At 42.8% G+C, this 22,274-nt stretch overlaps 1 protein-coding gene across 11 annotated transcripts in view; it reads right to left on the bottom strand.

Annotated features, from left to right (window-relative positions):
- MTSS1 (MTSS I-BAR domain containing 1) overlaps window positions 1-22,274 on the bottom strand; it is a 127,049-nt gene that overhangs the window by 18,042 nt on the left and 86,733 nt on the right. For 10 of the 11 annotated variants that reach the window (XM_040083120.1, XM_058423429.1, XM_040083188.1 and 7 more), the window contains exons 5-9: window positions 16,944-17,028; window positions 15,442-15,533; window positions 13,674-13,748; window positions 2,074-2,231; window positions 740-847 (exon numbers count right to left, since the gene is read on the bottom strand). In XM_040083120.1, coding sequence (XP_039939054.1) covers window positions 740-847; window positions 2,074-2,231; window positions 13,674-13,748; window positions 15,442-15,533; window positions 16,944-17,028 — 518 coding nt within the window. Of the gene's footprint in view, window positions 1-739; window positions 848-2,073; window positions 2,232-7,456; window positions 7,872-13,673; window positions 13,749-15,441; window positions 15,534-16,943; window positions 17,029-22,274 lie in introns of those variants that run through there. The other variant, XM_058423439.1, reaches the window with a different exon arrangement.

Below are 22,274 nucleotides of genomic sequence, written 5' to 3'. Positions count from 1 at the left end.
TCTAAATGGAAAAAAACCCAACAAAACCCTTTTAAAAAGTAATTTGGAGATTTATCTTTTGCGCTAAGGAAGCTTTTGCAGGTTTTGTTCCCTTTGTTTTGACTTAAAAAATTATTACAGCCTTTGAGTTGAAGTATTGTAACATTTTAAACAATTAAATGAAGACTTAGTAATCAACCTACAGAGCTTTACACTTCTATGTCAATGATAAGGTGACTATAAAGAATGACCAAAAAAACTGAGTTCACACAGCAGGGGTGCAGAAAAATGTCCTATTTGGATTCATTTAATGACACACATTTTTCTATGCATTTTAAGGACAGCATAGAAAAATGCTCAAATGTTAGACTCCATCAAGCTATGCAACCTCAGCAATTGTGTGACTACAAAAAGACAGGGATGCTCAAACGTAGGGCAAGGAGATGACACTCATTTCTCAAACACTCTCTGCAGAAATTGGGCATCTTCATGCCCTTCAAAGTGTTACTGCTGCCACTTCACTCTGGTCTCACCAAGTATTTTAGGGGCACTCAGTCCCTGAAAACAGATTTTCACAACAAAACAGGTTTTTTTTTTTTTTTTTTTTAATTTGCTCATGTTAAAAATGGCCTTGTTGTCCTAAACCTTCTACAAAACATCACATTAAGCCACTAACACTAGTAGTCAATATTCCCCACAACACAAAAGAAAAAGTGGTGCAAACCACAAATAAAACGTTTTCCAGGTAACAAGAGCTAACCTGTTCACTCGAGGATGGCAATTTGTGTGGATCCATGGTGAGACTTTTCAGGTCATCTGATATGGTTTGTAAATGGGTTATTTCTCCTAGCATTGATATTTCTTCTTCCTGAAAAGAAAAACGAGCCAGGCTAACCACAGCCTTGGTTTTAAAAATCAGACCTGTAACACAATAGATTACTTTTATCATTTTGCTGATGACTGTGGGGATGCCCAGTGGAGCTGCATTTTCTTTCCACATTAAGTAATTATTCAAGGTTGAAAATATTAATTTAGCGTTTTGTAACTACTTTAGAATTGCTATAAATTCTAAGGCCCAGAAAGCTTTTCTCTCATCAACAAGATATATAAATCTTAACCTTCTTTTTGTGACATCTTCAGAAAAAGAGTGTCAGTTTTGCTGTACTTGACAAATACCTAACTGTTCTATGTACACTCACTAATGAGCCCTAACAATAAGCTTGAGTGTAAACAGGGGTAAAATGCATAGTTTTTGATAGTTAAAGGAACTAAACAGGTACAGAGCATGAATACATCTCTGATTAATTCTGGCTCAAATTACATCAACAGCTAACTCAGATGATGATTCCTGCACTGCAACCTACCACAGTAATTCCGTAGCTACCATTTCTTCCAGGTGCTCTGAGTCTGGAATTCACCTCCTCCTGCTCATGACTTTCCTACGATTCTCTAACTATGGTTTTCTGTTGAGACTGATGGTCTTCGTAAACAAGCACTGGGAACATTTTCCCAGTATGTTGGTGACCCTTCAGAAATGCACCTCACTTGCACAAAGTCATGAACAATTCCTTGTCAGGCTTCAGACTACCTGAGATGAAAATTTACTCAAAGCTTTCTAATGAACTGAAAAACTGTCATGTAGAAGGAAAGGAGCTGTTGAAAACTGCATGGAAGCAGCCTGCAATTTGTCAGATAATGTCATTATATACACGGGGGAGGTCTTGAAACATTTATCAGTCCTAGCACTGGAGTAGGAGTAAGGAGGATTTATATTAAAATGTGATGTTAAGAAGGAAAGCAGCCGAAAAAACTGCATTTCCAATGTCTCTGTCTGGAATGCATAAAGAACACAAACTGACTTCAGTCTCTGCGCTCATTGTTTACCCACCAGTCAACTTCAGTGTTTTCCATTGCTGAATTATTCCAAACTCCTACAAGCAAGGTCCCAACTCTCACCACTTGTTAGACAGAGATACAGGCTGGAATTGGGCTCTAGAAATTAATTCCTAAGGCATAACAAGATACTCTCTCCAGAGTCTTCTGGCCACTTATCTAATCTGTGAATTGTACTGACTGAAAACGAAGAGCTCTTACGATCACAGGGCGCAGCATCGAGATGAAAGCACAGAACCGACCGCGCTCCTCGATCAGAGCCTTTCTGACAGCTTGCTTCTCGGTTTCTTCAAGCAGCAGGTACTTATCATTGACATCTTGTAAAGCACTATCCAGCTGGGGCTGAATGTCACCCCGTCCTGTATGCAGGAAACAATCAAGAGCATGTATTGTCAAAACTGTGCCTCTCCAGAGAAGACAACATTATTTTCAGCCAGCACTGCTGCTGGATTGTGCTTTTGCTGTTCAAGTCTCAACCAGCATTTTCCCTTAATTCAAATTACTAAGGATGCTTCCTCCCCCAGTGAAATCAAGCATTTCAAAGCATTTATTTTTTCCCCTTTTGCACAGAATAGAAATCCAGCTCAATTCAAAAGGTTTCAACAAGCCAAGGACAGCATTTAAAATAAGGACTTTATAAGAGCATTATCTGTAGAAACTCTTCATATCATTCTTGCCAGAAACCAACATCCTACTAACTGGGAGAGTATAAATCACTAGGCCAGGTGTACTCCTCCTCCTTCTTGCATTCGTGCTCAACAAGGTCCTAATGAGAATTCTGTGGAGCCAATAAATGAATGAATCAATCTCCCATACGAAATGCTACTATGGACCTGTTACTGATCATTGGAGCGCTGGGTTCAACTACTCTGCACAAACCAACAGCTGAAACTGTTTTCCTCATTCCAGAGTCCAAACTAAACCAAACCTCTCAACACGGGTTTTATATATATAGATATATATATATTTTTTTTTGGACATATATATGCGTATATATCTATATCATCTATATCTCCAATATATGTCAACGGATATAATAAAAATCCAATGTTTTGCAATTAAAAGGCTTCACTGTGTTAATTACAGTCAATTAATAATACCAAAACTTTCTAAGTACCTTACACTGACAGCTAAGTACCTTATTCTGCACTGGCTGCTTATGCTGCATCATGACAAAGAAATATTCCTCTAGGAATTAAGAGCTGCTGCTTAGATATATTATAACCAATAAGGTTGCAGTTGCAAGATGCTTTCAGGCAGCTTACACCCCTAAATATTTTAAAGTACCTCAGTTGTATAAATTTGTTGCAAATCTCCCAGAAATGCCATCACATGCAATTTAACTTACCAGGAATATAACACTGAAAAAATGGGGTGTGAGTTACAAGCAGCTACCCCAAATCAATTTTTCTGGATGATAACCTTTCTGCATAGAGGATTTAAAGCTACAAGCAAGAGGAAAAAAGTCTCTTTATGTGTGTAGTACACAATGCAGATGACTCAATGTCAGGCTTACAAAAGAAAAACTTTGCCTTATGATCATATGCATTTCCTTAATACTCCAGAACAAGGCAAAGCCATCAGCCTCCCTGCACTGATACACAGCCAGAGCTGCAGGAAAAGACAGCAGTGATGGAAGCAAAGAGAATCACACGGGCTTAGTGGAATTACAGGCTGGATACATCCAATTCTCCCCTGTACAGAGTTAGACATAGTCCAGATGGAATGCACTGCCATCCACATGCAGAGCTCTGCAATGGACTCTGGAAGAATCACATGCAACATGAACACGGCCACTGCCAAGGCCACCTGCTACCAAACTTCCTGCACATCAGTCTGGCTTCTCTAATATGGTCATAAAACTGTTTCGGAAGTAAATAAACTTTAAGAAGAACAGAGTCTGAAGGTCCCCTGCTTCCTCCATCAAAATTAGCATCTACCAGAAACAAGTTATAGGAGAGCTTTGGGTACTTCCCTGAAGGTCCTGGGCCTTTTTGTCTGTCACCCTCAGGAGACAAACTGGGCCTCCCTGCTTCAAGACTATTCTGTACCCTTCAGACCCTTCCCATACTCTGCCATCAGATGCAGTGGTTAAACATTTCATACTTCTCTGGAGCTGTTCTTTCAAATTCTTTAGGAAACAGAAACCTGCATCATTGCTCAGGCCCTTTTTGAGGGCTGCCTGGAATTAAAATGGGTAAAATAACCACCTGTTGTTCAAGCCTAGATACTGGCTCACTACCATGGATGTACCAAATGCAAAATATATTAGCTGCAAACTAAATCAAACACTCATTAGTTCAGCTCTGGAGAACTGCTATGAACATTCAGCTTCTCCACCATAATCATGCACCTAATGCAGTAAATCCTTGTTAAATGCATTTGCTTGTGCAGTGAGAACAGACACACTTAAAAAGCAATTGGACACCACTGACCAGGTGGGTACAATCATAATGAATTTTGGAACTTTCTGTGGACCTCAGAGCAGGACATCTTGGACCAGAGAAACAAGAGCAGACGAAACCCGGGGCAAGAATAAACCTCATTTGCACCTGTGCAACTTCACGCAATTCAACAAAGTTATGAGGATAATGTTCAGGCCGGTATTTTAACCCTTTGGTCAAAGCATGTATAAAACTGCACCGCTCTCCAACTTCCTCTGTACCTCTACAGAACTCCCACTTTATTTCTTCCAGTGAGTCAGTACAGTAACAGACACACCGCTTCCCACCAGTGTTTTCACAGACCCGCTTTCATGCTCAGGGGCATTTGGGCAGTCTGTGAAAACAGAGAACTTGTCTCAGGAATAATTCAGAGCAGGAAACAAGCTTAGGTGAATCATTTAGATGAGGCTCTGAAATCAGAAGTTTACAGATGAATACAGCTCTCTCCTGGTGATGTCTCGTAACTCATCTTTTAGGAGGAAGAAAGCGTTATCAACATCCTTTGAAAGCTCCACAATGCAGACATCAATCTAGCAAGTCTTTTGAAAGCAGGCATAGCTGTTCCCGCTCCCTGAATTGCCAGCTGCACTCATCTCAGGAAAGTTGAGGGAGGAGATCTCTACCTAACTGAACCATTTGCCTTTGCTAAGCAGAGCAGAGCACATCCCCTCGGCAGCGCTCCTACACCCAGAGAACACCAAAGGTGTGAAGGCCAACTGCTGACCACCTCTGCTCCTCAGACACCTTGGGTCTCCACTGTGTTGAATCTGCTACTTATCTCAGAAGGGAGTACTGACCCCTGGAGAGCAATGTGGTTCTTTTCTCCCTTCAAACGACAAGAAGGTTAATTGGCCAAGGCAGTATTTTTGATTGCAGTATTTTTGCTGTGGTCACAAGGCACACTTGCATAAGGAACATCAGCAAGTGATTATTTCCTCCAGCCCACATTCTCTGGCCTTTAGGTTATGCATTCCAAAACACTTCCAAACCAACACAACTACCACAATGACAGCAGATAGTTCCAGAACAGTCTTATCATGCAGCAACTGTAAAAGTGCACCTGGGAAGGACACTCCTACCCCAGCTGCAGGCAGGTTTGAGTGACCCACCACAGCAATCAGCAACAGCAATGGTCAAAAGCATCCAATGCAGTCACAGCTCACTGGTCTGCAACCAGCCTGACATGAACGGGAGGTAGGGATGGTTCTGCAGAGCATGTCTGGCTGCACCCAGAAGAACAAGACAACAACCTGAACACTGAGGAGGAATTCCAATCCAGCCTTTCTCAAAGTGGAGCTCTGATGATACAGAGAGGAGCAGAAATGCAAGACAAGTAAGTTGTGGACTGAATTCTCCAACACCATGCTCCAGCAGCCTGGTGACCAGTGGCTGGACACAGGCAAGTGACAGCTGATCGTGCAGGGAGCTGAACTGCTTCTCATCAAAAGTAACATGGATCTGCTGCTACTTCAAGGACAGTCTCAATATGTTACCCTCAAAGCAGGTGCTTTACATCATTACAATGACACAAAATGGCTTTACAGGACCAACATGCAATAGAATTTGCTTTGTGTGAATCCTGGCTGAAAGCCTCATGCAATTTCTTAAATAACTATTGTTCAAAAAGAACTTCAGTAAAGGAAAAATATTAGGGAAAAAGGAAAAGGCAAATCTAATTTTCAACAATTTCATGCCTACATATTATAAGACAACTTACACTAGCAAAACTCTCAGCAACAACAAAATAGAACAACAATTTTTAAATTCTCCCTGTGGAAGTCAGACTGCCAAAGTGAATGCTATTATTGACAATGCTATGCAGGAAATACTGGTGAAATTACTATTTTCCATGTCCTCACATAAAGATTGTTCCCTTCCACCTTTTTAAGCATCCACACAGAACTTGAATATACAATACTGGACACTTGACAGAGTGGGATAATTTACACGGTATGAGGCCATGCTGAGTACACCTCTACCTGTACAAACCACAGCAGGCTGCAAGTCAGTCATTCCCAAACCACCTTCTCTACAAGAGCACACCTGCTCCAGCTGCCAGAATGAACACCTCCTTTAAGTTCTGCACAGTAAAGCCAACAAATAACTAACATGGATCTGTGCTGAGAACAGAATTCTGCAACCATTTATGGAAAGGTGAAAAACCTCATAAAACCGGGATTATCCTCAGACTTCTTCAGAAACCAAATCTGAGTCTTTCTGCTGACTACTGGAGATCTGAGTCAGCTGCTCATGTCCAAAAGTGCACAGCTTTGCGTTAACAGAAAAGCTACAAGTTGCCAAATGACATTTCTAGATTGCATTACAAACCAGGAAAGCCACCATGTGTGGTTTCAAAAAATGAGGACAAGCAGCAGGCTCAACCAGGCCCAGCTCCAGGAGCCTGGTGGAGTTGCCTCATTTGAGAGCCTGCTGATTTGATCAATCCAGGCTTCTCCCAAAGGCAACATCTACATCACTACACTTACAAGTGCAGGTATGAGAACTTTGCCCCGATTCAGAAACACCATGCTTCATTCACAATGGGATCTCAAGGCAGCTACTTTAAATTTGCAGAACAGCTGGAACAGTACCCCAATTTAAACATATTTGAGATGTGATCAGGCAACAGGAGACAACTGTGATTCCAAATTCCAACCCTTTCCCCAGCATGAAGTAAATAGAGTGATTTCTTATCTATCAGGTAAGAAAGATGCATGCGATTTTCAGAAAAAAGGGAATTTGGATCACAGGTTACAAAGACCAACATTAAGGACTTTAGGCTCTAGACTTTAAAAGTCATATTAACAATAAGATACTCAATTATTTAAACATCACCTTGATGACATGTCTATTCCATTTAACTTCTCTCCCAGCTGTGACAAGATTTATCTGTCCATGTTAATCCCTTTCTAAAATAAACCGGGTTTATCCACAATACTGGTTTTCTTCTTTTACAGTGTTCCAATTAGATGCCAAAAGAAAATAAATCAAAAGATCGTTTGTTCGTTAAGATTAGGCAGTATTTTAGTTGCATTAGAAATTAAAGTCTAGGCAGTTAGTGGAGACCAGACACCATAGAGAGGCCACAGCAAGGGCTACAATAAACCAGCCACCAGGGTCACAGCATGGCACAGACTTACCCAGAGCCTCAGCTGTCAGGCAGGTGCGCATGGTGAGAAATTGCAGGACACAAAATTGACACAGAAAGGAAAATAAAAAAAGTCAAACTGGTATTCCAGCATTCCTAGAATTTAGACATCATCATCAGCGCCAAGACAAGAGAGTGAGCAGTTTGGACTAGACTCTTTTGACCTCTTCCATTGCTGGTAAAGACAAATGCATTAGCTTTGCCTCCTGGTGAGCTGCTGCAAATTAAACCCTGGTTATTTACCACACAGTTTTACTTTAGGACACTTAAACCAGCTTAGAGTCCTTAGTGAGAGTATGTAAACCTGTGCTTCAGAGAAAGTGCATAACACAGATAACCAGACCCTGGTCAAGTGGCACAAAGCTCATCCCCTCGCAGGGAAGAGGGAACTCAAACCTGCAGAACTCCAGGCGGGTGCTGTGTGAGTAACCACAGCACTTTTTGATGTTCTCTACTGCAATTACATTAACAGATTGTTAATTAAATGAAAACCTAATTGCTGATGCAACATGGAAGAACATCAAAAAGATTAACTATGATATCTGTATCTTAATTAAAAAACTTTATATAATAAATTTTTGTAATAAAAATGGCTTGCTGTCAAAAAGAGGGGAACTATCGAGAGGCCTTCAAAACTTAAGGAATGAGAGAAAATTGAAGAAATGTCTTCAGTCACTGATTTAGCAACATGTCTTCAATGCATTTTTGTAAAGGAGAGCTCACATTATAACTTGCAGGGGAAAAAACCAAACCAAACCAAACCAAAACAAAACAAAACAAAACAAAACAACAACAACAACAAAAAAACCCACACCAAACCAAACCAAACCAAAAACAAAACAAAACCAAACAAAAAAAACCCCCAAACACCCCCCCAAAAAAACCCACAAAAAAACCAAAAAAACAACCCCCAAAAAACAAAACAAACAAACAAAAACAAACAAACAAACAAACAAACCCACCAAAAAACCCCACCACCAAAAAGAAGAAGAGGAAAAAAAAACCCAAAAAACCCCCAAAAAAACAACACCAAAAAAACCCCCAAACAACAAAACACACCAAAAAGCCCTGAAGGTACCAGGGCCTCATCCACACAGGATTTTTTTCCTGCAACAGATAAGGATAATTTGCTCATTTGCTCATTAGCTTCCTTCCCTCTGAGCTGCAGCTTATTGACTCCACATAGTTTTGGCTCTCACTTCAGTCATGGTGCCACACTTGACCCATTTAGAGGGGTCCTCCTGGGGAAGGCTCTGGCCAGGGATTCTCCTTCCCCAGCCTGCCACTCCAGATGGGGCAAGTGCCACATCCAGAAAGAGTGCAAAGCGCCTGAATGAGAAGGTCAGCACTTGTTTTAAGAACTGAGATATTCTTCAGTTCTAATTGCACTGAAAAGCTTTATGCTTTTTAGTTTAGAGTCACAGGCTTTGCACAACCATCCTTGAGAGAAGTATAACAACACTACTAAGACCAGAGGGTAACACAAAAACAGTTTAAAAGGCTCTAAAACACAAAGAGGTCATCTTTGCTAACCAGGAGGAGGAAGAAAAAGCACATTTGGCAGTATTGCAGGAAATTAATAATCATGTTCTACAGTAAATTAAAAATCATGTTCTATTCTCCAGATTTCATTGGAATCACAGTATACTTTCCGAAACTACTACATACTGAAAAGCAGAGACTGTCAGTCTGGATACTCAGTATTGGTGGGACACAAGAAGAAAAGCTGTATTGAATGTTAAGGGAATTCTGCAGAAACTTCAACATGTCTTACAGATAAAACTCAGCTTTCTTATTAACATATGTTCTATTATTGGGAGTGTTACATCCAACAACTTCTTACATATCCACTTGGATTTAAACATTTTCCTCAAAGCTCACACAGTGTGACATGAAGAACCTGAAATTGAAACCTACCAGTCATGTTACAGGCAGGAGGGAAGCCTATATATTCATTAATAGTCAAGCTGAAATACAGAAAACAGACCCAACATGCATTCCAGATTTTACACATACATTCAGATATATTTTAATTTAATCACTTGATCATTTTTTCTTCAAGAATCATGTGTTTTGTTAACCTACCCAAATGGTTACATGCAGAGCCATAGCTGCTGACTCTCTCCTGATTCAGTATAGCGTCAACAGCTTCCAGCAGCTATGGATCCACTTACAAGGCCCTGACTCAGCAGAAGCCTAAACATGGAATTTATTTTAAGTATATGCATAATTATTCTGCTGACTCAGGTTAGCTGGGCTGACTTCTGATGGCCAGTGTTTGACTGAAAACAAAGAGCAATTCAGAAGATGTCTGAAATTCCATGCACTACACAACTTCATCTGTTCAGACATGAGCTAAGTGTCAATGCTGGGGGGGGGGGCAACAAGCCCTAGGGGCCTGCTCCCCATGGGAATAAGGCTGTGAGGAAAATGATGAACCCTGAAGATCACCATGACACCCTTCAGAGACTGCATGGATCTGGGAGGTGCACCAGGATCCTATGTAAGAATACACAGATTTAGATCCACATGGATTTTTTTTTTTTCTGGTATAGTTAAAGATAACAAATACAGCAAAAATTTTGTCTGTGAGGTTGCTTGAAATGCAAGACTTTCATTTTGCAGTTGTGTCACTTTACTAAGAATACCCTAGCAAACTTCCAGAAAAGACCTTGGACTTCCTTTTGTTTTGTTTGGAAAGCATGGTGTTTTCCCCATCACTTCAAGCCTTGGAAACACCCTTAGTGCAGTTCACACACTTACTCTGCAAACATAACTTCTAATACGTGATCTTAAACGTCCCGCCTGAACTTTCAACTCGGCCACATGGAAGGAGAACAAAGACACCACGCACAAGCCATGGAACAGGCAAACGCCCGTGGATTCGGCCCCTCAGAGCCAAGGCAGGGAGCCCAACCTGCAGCACTCCTGCCAGGACAAGCCACACAGCCATGACCCTCCTTCCTAAACGTCCCTGGGATGCAGACAAGGAGCAAGGAGCTGCTGTGCATGCTGCAGCATCAGCTGTGAGGGAGCCTCTGCAGCCCGACGCATCAGGGCCAGGGGACACCACTGCCACGACGTGAACAAGGAAAGGAGAGGGTTGTATTTGAGCTCCTCCATCTGGAGCCTCCCAAAGCACAAGAAAAACACTTTCTCAAAAGGTCAGACGGGAAATAGCAGAATAAGCTTAAAGGACCTTTTCAGCAGCGTGCACAATATTGAAGCAAATCCAGAATTCAGCAAACATCCCGCTTGCCCACAGGTGATCATAAAGTTAATTCAAAAGTATTCTTACAAGTGCTAGGAAGGGAATGAATTGGTTGTTTTAGAGTTCCCATAGGTGAGTCAATAATGCAGAAAAATCAAAGGGACAGGTCCTGCTTGAGGAAGAACAGAACAAAAATGTAATCTGAAAACAGAGAAACAGGAGAGTTGAAGACACAGAAGACATTCATGCTCTCAGCCACATGCCTGCCAGCATAGTTTTCCCATAGTTCAAACCTCATTTGTGTCCTAAAGCAGTATCACTTCTCCAGCTTTATCATGTTATGAAATAAACCCCTTCTTGATTTTTTTATGCCTCAGTAGCAGCAAGAGCAACATACTTCACCACACAGGACATTGAACAGATTTGTCAAGATGGGGGACATATAAAAACATTTTTACAACAACGTCTGACACCGCAGTCATACCAAAGCTTTATTTCCTCAAGATAGGGATCAAAACAAAAAAAGAGGTGAAAAAGCATCCGCTCCTGTTTTTTTATTCTGCATTTAAGTGTTGTAAGTAACTTGTAAGAAGGCAGGAAGAACTTCCTCCCATCCCCTGTGTACTCGTGCTGGGGCTAGCAGCTTTGGGCATTCATACTCACAGCCATATGGAACAAAGCCTCCCCACATGCCCCCTCCCCAGGGGCCATGAGAACAACTCTCAGCTCCTCAAAAATATTGCAGCTCCTCCTCTCCCCTGTACTGGCTACCTGTGAGTCCTCAGCTCTTCCATCTGCCCCATACACCCAAACCCCTGCTGACTCCCTTTGGTTTTGTGCTCTGGAGCAAACACCATGGGTCTGACAGCAGTTCCAAGGGGGACAACACAGAAATACAGCACCTTCACCCAACTCCAAAAGAACATCATAACAGCAAAATTAAGCAAGGGAATTAGATTAAAACAAAACAAACAAAAACACACACAAAAAACCCAAAAGCAAAAAAACCACCCTAAAACAAAACAAACAACAAACAAACAGACAAAAACCCCCACCCCCCAAAACCACCCCCCAAAAACAAACAAACAAAAAAAAAAAACAAAAAACAAACAAACCAACCAACCAACAAACAAACCCACCAAAACGTCAATCACATCATGGCTGCTATAAAAATTATGTCAAGATGGAAAAATGAGGCCTATTCCACTCTTTGCTCAAAGATGTTTAATTCTGAAGGAAGACAAAACCAATTTCCTGACTCTGATCATGAGTTAGCTCACATTTGAGGAGAGGGATATGAAAGCAGAAAATCCAACGACCCAGTTTGCCACTGCTGACAGATGCAGGTGGCATCTGCAGTATGAGAAAAGTGGGTTGGTTTTTTTCCAGCAGCTTTTAAGTACTTCTCCTTCCTCTTCACACTTTATAGAAAACTATGTCTCCTCCTTCAGTACTGCAGACTGATTTATTGAACACTCAGCAGCAGGATAAAGGGGAGATGGAGCCAGACCTGTCAATCCATAGAAAAAGGCTCAAAAATGGCTCCTTCTTCTCAGATCCCAGACAGTCACCCAAACCATCCCATGCTTTTACGTTTTTCTCAGTGCTTACCTACCATGCACTGATGGGTTGTTTGTACCACACAAGGACAAAAAAAAATAAGACTAGAAAAGGCAGGGGGAAGACAGGAAGAGACATAGAAGAAAAATCACAAACTCTCTAAAATCACAAAGCTGTTGGTCTGAAGTCAGACATTTCATCACACAAAATGAGAAACGTTTTTGCATCACCCAAAAATAAAATCTTATCTCAGAAAGTCACTTTCCCCTAATGATCACCATTCTATTTAGAACACTAAACTGACAAACAAGACACAGAACCAACTGAGCTAAGCTCCCTCTTGCTGGCTTTCATCTCTCCTTTCCTCATTTCTTATCTGAAGTCAGTGAACATTCAAGAGCAGAGTTGCAGTTATCTGGCTTTCTACCAATGTAATTATTGACTCACCTATATGGAAGGACAGTTAGAGACAGCTCACCTGTTCTGGGTAGCACTTACACAATTTCAAAATTTCAAGAAGCTCCCCACCCCAGCATTTATTCTTGTCCCTGGGTTCACAGTTTTTAGGCGGGAAGGGAAGGACAAGTTTCAACCTGAAGACTGAGAGCTGCTCAAAGCACACTTCAGACCCAGATGGGAAGAGCCCAGCGCAAGAAAGTGAACCACGAAGTCTTTTGTACAAGCTCCCTATCATTGTTCCAAAGCCTGGTGGGGTTTGCACTTGGCCAAGTAAAACCCTTACCAACAGCAATGCTGCGGCTAAGCAGTGCTGCATGCTTCCATCAACACAGGGACAAAACCCCTGTGACAAGGTGGAGGTGGGAGAGCAACAGAAGCATGAGATAAAGCTGCTAAAAAAGATTAATTGCCATTCAGGAAAATTCCCTTTTTCTCTCACTCATCTTTAGTTTTCTGTGACTGCCAACTGCTCTTCCCCCCCCAAAAACAACCTATGCTACTATCTCACAGTCTGATCGATAAAGTAAGCTTTAGGAGATTACAGGCTGTTAAAAACAAGAAATGAAGAGGAAGACTGGCAGAAAGGAAGAACATTGAGAAATGTTCATAGTTAAGGAACATTTACATAATGGCTTTCCTTATATATTATTCCAAAAGATTCTAGAAAATTTTATGGGTATCTGCACAAGTCATCTTAAGAATGTCAGCATTCCTAAAAAGAAAAAGTTAGCAGTAAGGGCTCTATTTTAAAACATGATTGACTTTACACAAACAGTTTTAAGGCTTTTCTGTAAGAACATTAAACAGTAGCTTCAGAACGTGATTTAAATGACACACAGTAGTTGTATCCTGGTACCCAAGTAAGTACCAGGAATACATCAGAGAGGCAGGATATCACAGTAGAAAGTCCTATTGCTGTTCAATTTGTCAATGAGCACAGCTCAGAAGGCTATTAACAGTACGGTATGAAGCAAGTTACCTTTCTTTGCTTTCTTCTGTAGCTTCAGTGTATCAGATGATTTCTTTTTTATCTCTTGGCGGGCTTTTTTGTATTCTAAAAAACACACACAATCTCTATTATCAATAAAATCAATGTCAAAATGAATGTTTTTCACAGAAAATGCTACATTTAAAGACATTAGACTACAAACTTCTAGAGAACAGCTACTGTTAAACAAAGCAGCTTAGAACTCACATTTTGTAAAGCCTATACATTTGGCTTAATATAACATTTTAGGGTGTGAGCACATTCACATACCAAAATCTTTCCCAAATAAACAAAGCCTTTACAGAAATAACAACTGAGAACACAGTACAAAATTAGAGCGCTTTTCATTTCATCCAGTCTCAGGAATGGAAAACAGAGATGACAGGTTTCTCAAAACATCTGTGTTCAAAAAACAGCTACCCAGAAATGGCAAGGCAGAGAATATCGTGTGATCCCTCTCCAGCGTGAGAGTCAGGCAGAGGAAGAGGGTGCTACAACTCTGCCCAAGGAAGGGTCACATTGCCAGCTCCTTCTGATGAAGTGGAGCGTACTACACTTGTCCTCATTTTCAGATGAGCTGCACATCCTGGGAGAATTAAAATCCCAGGAGAAGCCCAAATTCAACCTCTAGTGCAGGAGGACTAAAGGTACCAGATATGAAAACTGATACTTAAAAAAAAAAAAAAAGATAAAAGGCATGTGTGCATGTATATACATGTACATACACACTTTAAGAAAGGAAATCAGTATCACTACTCTTCAGTAGATGGAAAAACAGAAGCAGATTGATGGCAGGCACAGGAACTGTACTGAGGCCAACTGCACTCCCAACACACAAGCCTGCCCAGAAAATCCTAAATCTCACTGCCACTTTGGCCTGGGTCGCCCCTACTGGCATGATCCCATGTGATTCCTCTCTCCTGCTCACTACATGCTTAATACTCTCAGCAGCACAAGGCAGTAAGTTTTTCAAGAGCTGCTGATTGAACTGCTTCTATCTGACCACACCAATAACGTGGCAAGAAGGAAATGCCCTTCAGGAGGTCAAGCCCACTCCTTCCCATCAGTTCCCATGGTGATGCTGCCTCTTTCAGACATAAAAAGGTCTTAAATTTTCAAAGGTCAGTCAGTGGTCAACTGCAACCTGCTTTCAGCACCTGTGCTAGAGGGCCACCATTCCCAGTACAACTTTTGCAAAGCCAAAGGCATCTACCAACACGTGCTTGCTATGCAAGACCTGGCTGCCTGCTGCTCACTCCCCCAGGAAAGCCTCTGGAGCCATCACCACCACTGCAGCCCTGGGCATCCCAGGTCCCATAGCAGAGCTCTGCTGTTCCCCAGGTGCACTTTCTGTATGGCACCAGGTATCAAACAACAATGCTCAGTGTTTTACAGGGCTGTGCACTCCCTAGAGGATGCTCTGGCTGAGGCGTAACATCATCATAGAAGCTGCTTTTAACGACACCCCAGGGCTTTGCAGGGATAGATGTGGCATCTCCAATCCTCAGCTCATACAGGGAGAGTGGGCTAACAGAGTTAAACCCAGTCACTGCTTACCAGTGTACCCTGGGGGTCCAACTAAACCTTCAAAAGGGTTAAAATTTTGTTAGGCACTTTGGGAGAGGAGTGCTTTAGAAGAGAAAAACTGCTATATATACTTAAGCATGTCATTCAGTTCCCCAGTACAAACATCAAAAAGAGGAAGCAAAACTGATATTATAATCTTATTCCTATTAAAGAATTCTTCCTTTGTAACTACCTTTTGCATGGTCTTTATCCAGTTGATTGGCCACTTTCTTCCATTCTTCCATCTGTTCTTGAAGTGGGTTTATCAGACAGTCAATTAAAGCACTAATTTTGTTGAAAAAACACAAAGAGCAATCAAATCCTGCAGATGCCCCTATTCTTACACAGAGAGCCAAGGTCAATATTGGAGTATTTTTACTTTCTGCTGTGACAGCTACCAGTGTCACAATGTAAATATCAGAACATAAAAATGTTTACACTAGAGAAAGCAAAAGAAAAAAAGCAGATTTAAAAAAAAAAATTAAAAAACCACATCACAAGATAATCAGAATTACAAAAGCTCCGGACAGTGAAGAGAGTGTAAAGCAGAGAAGTGACCTACAACAGTTCAGTGTAAACAGATCCTACTCCACTGTCACACAATTTAAATGGAAATTCTGGAGACCAGAAAGGTTCATGCAGCCATGGAGATTATAAACTTAAACAGCACATGTATATACACAAGACAGAGCAGCTGTACAAGAGAACAATATCCTGCCCACTGATGTGCCTCACCTCACACTGGTGGAGTCCATGATACAGCACCAGTAATGCTCCACTAATTAATAAGACTGGGATCAAACCATTTAAACAGCTTACTCTGTGATAACTGGAGACTGAAATTGTCTTATGGCCAATTTCGTAAATAACTTTATTTTAAAGTAATCACAGAATAATCATAGAATGTCTTGGATTGGAAGGCACATTAAAAGGTGATCTGGTTCCAACTACCCCGCCATGGTCAAGGACACCTTCTGCTAGACCAGGCTGCTTATACCATCCAACCTGGCTTTGAACACTTTCAAGGAACGGGGGAAAAAGGAAAAAACACAGCAGATCATCAAGCCAATGGTGAAGCACCGTTATTGTTCACCTAAGGTCAAGTGCAACTTTTACATCTGGTTAAAAAAGGCACACATGCAAACTACTACTGACTGCAGAAGTAGATTGTTTTTGTACAGCCCAGGTTGCATGAGTTAATCCTCTCTCATTAGCTCTGCAGTCTAATACAACTGCCAAAACAGAATGAGAGAATTTTCATTTCCTACACTGCTCTGATGAAGGTTTTTCTCTTGACTGCAAACTGTTTGGGCTCTGCAGTAAGCTGAGGAAGCAACACAACACTTGCTGCTGCTGCTTGTTTAAAACTTGGTGACAAAGCTTAAAGTCCTGAAACAAAGATGGGTCAGTTGGTCACATCAGCAGCCGCCTGCTTGGCACTGAGCAACAGGGACTGACAGTGGGAATCTGCAGCATTTAGAGGTGATTTGAGGAGAACTGGCCCAGCCCCATCATTGTGCAGTGAAATCCTGCATGTTCACAGCACCTCGTGCTGCAGGGAGAAAACAACTGCTGCTCTCAGGGACACAGGCAGAGGTCAGCTGAGAAGCCAATGCTGATGAACAGCTTTAGATGTTTCCCAGCAGCACATGAAAGAGGAACCTCCAGTGCTGGACCAGGTATGGAGCCACTCACCTTGAGAACTGCCGGAGTTTGGACTCTATACTTCTGTGCCTCATACACATTCTGGTGAGAGCAGACCCAATCTCTCTGGTACCACCTGAAAAACAAAAACCAAAAGTCAGGTGAGACCCCTGATTATATTCCTGCCTGTGGTGTAGAAGCATAATAACCAGGAGGGGGGTGCCAAGTCTTCCAGAGCGATTGTAAAACAGATTAATAGTAAGTGTAGAATCAACTAGGCTATTAACAGGGCAGATCTCAGTGGTATCTGCCACCACAGGAAGAGATTAATCCCTGTTCACCTAGAGACCAGAACTGAGCAACCAAACACAACTAAAACACAATTCTTCCAGGCAGTTTTCTGTGCCACGAGGCTCAACCCCGTAACAGAAGGCTCAATCCTTCAAGCAGAAGACTTGAAAGGAAAGGGTCTGAGATGTCACAGCTGTCAAGGGAGCGGGCATCTGTGAACAAATGATTTCCACATTTCAGCAATAGACCCAGAGGATTCGATGCAATTTTCCCATCCCTAGATTCCTTAGAGCCCACGTCCCGGCGGGGTTTGGCCGCCCCAGAGCCCGGCCCCGGGTCGCGGCGCGCTCCCGGCACGGCCGGCAGGTGGCGCCATTGGCCGCCGCCCCGCCCGTCCCGCAGGCGGCACAAAGGGAGCGGCGCTGGCGCCGGGCCTTGCCGGCCACAGCGCACCCTGCTTCCCTGCCTGCTTCCCTCCCTGCCTGCTTCCCTGCCTGCTTCCCTCCCTGCCTGCCTGCTTCCCTGCCTGCTTCCCTCCCTGCCTGCTTCCCTCCCTGCCTGTCTGCTTCCCTCCCTGCCTGCCTGCCTGCCTGCTTCCCTGCCTGCTTCCCTGCCTGCCTGCCTGCTTCCCTCCCTGCCTGCCTGCCTGCCTGCTTCCCTGCCTGCTTCCCTGCCTGCCTGCCTGCTTCCCTCCCTGCCTGTCTGCTTCCCTCCCTGCCTGCCTGCTTCCCTGCCTGTCTGCTTCCCTCCCTGTCTGCTTCCCTCCCTGCCTGCCTGCTTCCCTGCCTGCCTGCTTCCCTCCCTGCCTGCTTCCCTGCCTGCTTCCCTCCCTGCCTGCTTCCCTGCCTGCTTCCCTCCCTGCCTGCCTGCTTCCCTCCCTGCCTGTCTGCTTCCCTCCCTGCCTGCCTGCTTCCCTGCCTGCCTGCTTCCCTCCCTGCCTGCTTCCCTGCCTGCTTCCCTCCCTGCCTGCTTCCCTGCCTGCTTCCCTCCCTGCCTGCCTGCTTCCCTCCCTGCCTGTCTGCTTCCCTCCCTGCCTGCCTGCTTCCCTGCCTGCCTGTTTCATTGCCTGCCTGCCTGCTTCCCTCCCTGCCTGCCTGCTTCCCTACCTGCTTCCCTCCCTGCCTGCCTGCTTGCCTACCTGCCTGTCTGCTTCCTTCCCTCCCTCCCTGCCTGCTTCCCTCCCTCCCTGTCTCCCTCCCTGCCTGCTTCCCTCCCTACTCTCCTCCCTTCCTGCCTCCCTGCCTCCCTGCCTGCTTCCCTCCCTGCCACTGCCATCACCAACACCTGCTCCCACCGGCATAGTAAAGCCCGATATAACTTTGTTTTGGTTAGTGCTAGTTTTGGTACTTGCCTAGTTCCCATTTGCAAGTCAAATCTACTATTTCAGCATACAAACATCAACCTTCTTACGAACTGTTTCCAAACTCTGTTGCTCTCTGGAACAGTGAATATATCAGCATCTATTTAGAAGTCTTATTTGATTATTAAAATAACCTTAGACTTGTATCATAAAGTAAAACCTTCTCTAGGCTTTAAAAATAGTAAATAGCTCAAGTTAAAAAAAAAAAAAATCTTACTAAGAAACATAAACATTTCTCATCATCATTTTGATTTTTTAAACACGAAACCAGGTCACCATCTTCCTGCATTCTTGCAGAATTAAATCCTGTGCCCACGAAATGGCTCTGGAACAAGGACACTAAATAACTGGAACAAACTGTGGCTATTTGGTATTGTTCAAAAAAACAAAGTCCTTTGTCACCTGCCTGATTACTCATGTTTTTATAAGGAGCTTTTGAAATACTATTATTTGGTAACATCAAAGATCTGTAGCCTCATTGCATACAGGTGGGAAAAGCACACAGACTCCAGGCTGGATCTGTACCCATCTCTTCCAGTGATGCTGCATTTGCACAAGCTGAGACAGACTCCAGTAACTCAAAAAGCAATACAGAAGATGGGGAGAGGTGTAACAGAGAGAAGGCAAGCGGAGAAAGAGGACAGCATCCACAACAAAGAGCGGATCTCTGTCCCAAAACATGGGCATTTTTCTTTGGATCCACTGCCAAATAAAAGTAATTTTATTTCAGAGCCTAATATGGTACACAACTGCAATGGCAGAGAAGAACAAATGAACCAAAAACTTCCCTGGCTACCAGCATCAAGTTTAGATAAAAGGCAAGTTTTTAAGACTGAAAACTCACTGAAACACTGGAATATTAAGGACCATCAATGGTTACGTGACACTGCTTTCCTAAGTCTGTTACGTGAAAAAAGAAGGGTCGTATCAGAACAATAAAAAGGAAATAAGGTACCATGTGTTTGGGGAGACTAGGAAACAAGGGTCAGTTACTATTAATATTAAATTCCAAGGTAACAAAATTTTAACTCAAACAAGATCAATCAAAGTATAAATATATCCCCTCAACACATAGTACAGACGGATGGGCAAGGTCAGCAGAACAGCCAAACAAAGTTCAGAGTAAAGGGAAAAAAAAACACAAAAAAAACCAACCAAAAACCCAAAACACAAACAAACAACAAAAACAAACAAACAAGAAAACAAAACAAAACACAAGCCACAACAAAATAAATTAAGCCTGGAATAAAGAGATTTTCCATGGAAAAAAACCCAAACTCAACTGGTTGCTGATGAGTGGGCTACTGGTTCTTCCCACCTTTTCAAACTTCATGTTATCCATACGTGCTTACAAGAACATCAAAGGATGAGGAGGTGCTAATTTTATTCTGTGAATGAAGACTAATCTAATAAGGGGAAGGTAAAAGGAAAATAAATGGTTTTGAGAAATGTTTGATGCCCCTTTTGGAAAAAAGGTGTTGCTGAAGATGGGTTTACGATTCTGCTTGGGAAGAAGAATGAGGGGTGCTGCTGAAAACTTTAGGAGAGCTGAACCAGCATCTTTGCTTGGTTGGCATGGACGCAGGCAGGGGTGCAGGGAGTGGGTTGGGGCTGGCAAGGGTCACCAGACTGAAAGGACAGTACCAGCCCATCTTGTCCCACACCTGAATCCCACTGCTTCTCAACATATGAACGACTCCAACAGCACTGGAATTAAACAGAACTTTACTTCCCTGTTCCCAATTATATTAACTGTCAAGGATACAAATGCTTCCTGGGAAAATAAAATACTAAGTACAAGCCTCTCACCACCCCTTGATTTATTGAGCTGGAGGACCATGGCCATCACCAATGCATTCAGCTGTTCTCCCAGGAACACCCACAGTGCAAAGGTCTGGGATCAGCTGGCTACACAAACTGGTAGAAGGCAACCATTTTGTACCACTGTAGTGGTTTGAAAAAACCCAAATGTTACAAGGGATGGTAATTTGGATTTCTTTTATCCAATAACAGCTGCAGTGAACAAGACTCATACATGCTTTATGTAAATTACAGTTTGATGAGTAGGTTACTCACAGCTGGAGCAGGTGGCCAACGTGTGCACTCTGCACACAGAGATGGACCTTACAAGCAGCATTAATGTGTGTGCAAGTCCTGGTACTGGCTATGCACCTGAGCAATGAAAATCTAGTAACGAGTTTATTGCAGTGGGCAATGCCAGAGTCACAGAAAACCTGCTTCGGGTTCCAAATTAATTTTACAGTTTAGCTTTTCAAAACCTGATCCATAAGTGACCAATTGTCTGCTGACTCAAGGATGGAACCATGAGCCAGGCAGACAGAAGACCAGTGGTGGCAACTTTTTTTTCAGTGCTATCCACCCACAGATGTGGTGGCAAAAATGAGCATCTGACAGAGAAGTGTGTCAGGAATACCCCAAATGCACTGTCCATCTCCACTCATAAGCAGGTCCCTGGAACAAAGTCATGACATCCTCCAGCAGCTGTAATTTCCCAAACAGAAATGCTGAGGCCACACCAGCAAACTTTTCACCACACCACAATGATGTTGGGTGGGTGACCTGGGCTCCATTCACTGCCCTGCAGCTCTGCAAGTCAAACTGCTGTGCCATGGGCTCTCAGTTTATAAAATGAGGCCGTGAATTATCTGCTTCTCTGACATCCTATAATAATTCATCCAGTAAGGCAAACAATGCCTGGGAACAGCGTAAAGTAATACTTTGAAACCGGAGATGAGAGCTGTATTCATCAGAATTCCCACTCAGAGAAAGTGGCTTAACAAAATGCTCCTGTCAAATTTGATTAGAAAGTGGGTGATAACATCAGCCTTATTTCTCGTAAGTAAAAGGCAACTCTGCAAGGCAGAACGTGCCTTCACTCTCACCTTCCCTGCTTTTCTCTTTCCTGCCTAAGCTTGGAAAAGACCACAAATTTATTTCATGTGAGATAATTAAAAAGAAGTCTGTGGACCACAACACTACAATGAGTCCACTATAAAGGCATAAATGATTTCTTTTGATGCTTGCTTGTCATTCAGCATCACAGAGAGGAATAGGGAGAGACTGTAGGAAAGAGACTCAATTGTTTTATGGGAGCCATTATGTTTGTGTTTAATGATGATCATATATCAAGGAAATGATTATTTGATGAAATGTGCAGCTGTACAACTGCGTGGCCTCTATATACTCCAAACAACTCGCAACAATCAACCTCTTATCTTCCTCTTCTCACTTAGAGCAACTCCAGCAGGCTCAGAAGATTCTGCCTTTCAGGAAGTGCTTCTAAGGTTCCAACTTCTAACAAGCTCACCTTTATCTTCAAGGCCACAGCCCAAATGCGCCAGCCACTTCCCCTCTTTCCCAAAAGGGAGAGAATGATGAAAAATGGGTGTATTACTTTTGTAATTTTGAAGTTAGAAGAGGTTTCCATTTTTGAGTAAAGCAGGAGCAGAATGGAGGCTGGATCATTAAATGCAGCTCTGAACATGAAGGCTATGACAAATGACTAACAGTAGGACATTTTAAGCTAATGGCCATTTACTCAACCCTTATCCAAACTCATGCTGCTAGAAGAGCAAGCAGTTTCCATCACTGATTACATGGGGCACAGACCTTGATCTTGCCAAACTTTTTATGCGGACGCCTCCATGAAACTCAAGGATGATGGGATCAGTTCCATAGTGTTACAGCAAAGAGAAAAAAGGACAGCTTTG

Source organism: Hirundo rustica, chromosome 1 (assembly GCF_015227805.2).
Source record: "Hirundo rustica isolate bHirRus1 chromosome 1, bHirRus1.pri.v3, whole genome shotgun sequence".
NCBI classification, from domain to species: domain Eukaryota; kingdom Metazoa; phylum Chordata; class Aves; order Passeriformes; family Hirundinidae; genus Hirundo; species Hirundo rustica.
The sequence above is the reverse complement of the archived record's forward strand: the minus strand, read 5'-3'. Positions and strand labels throughout refer to the sequence as shown.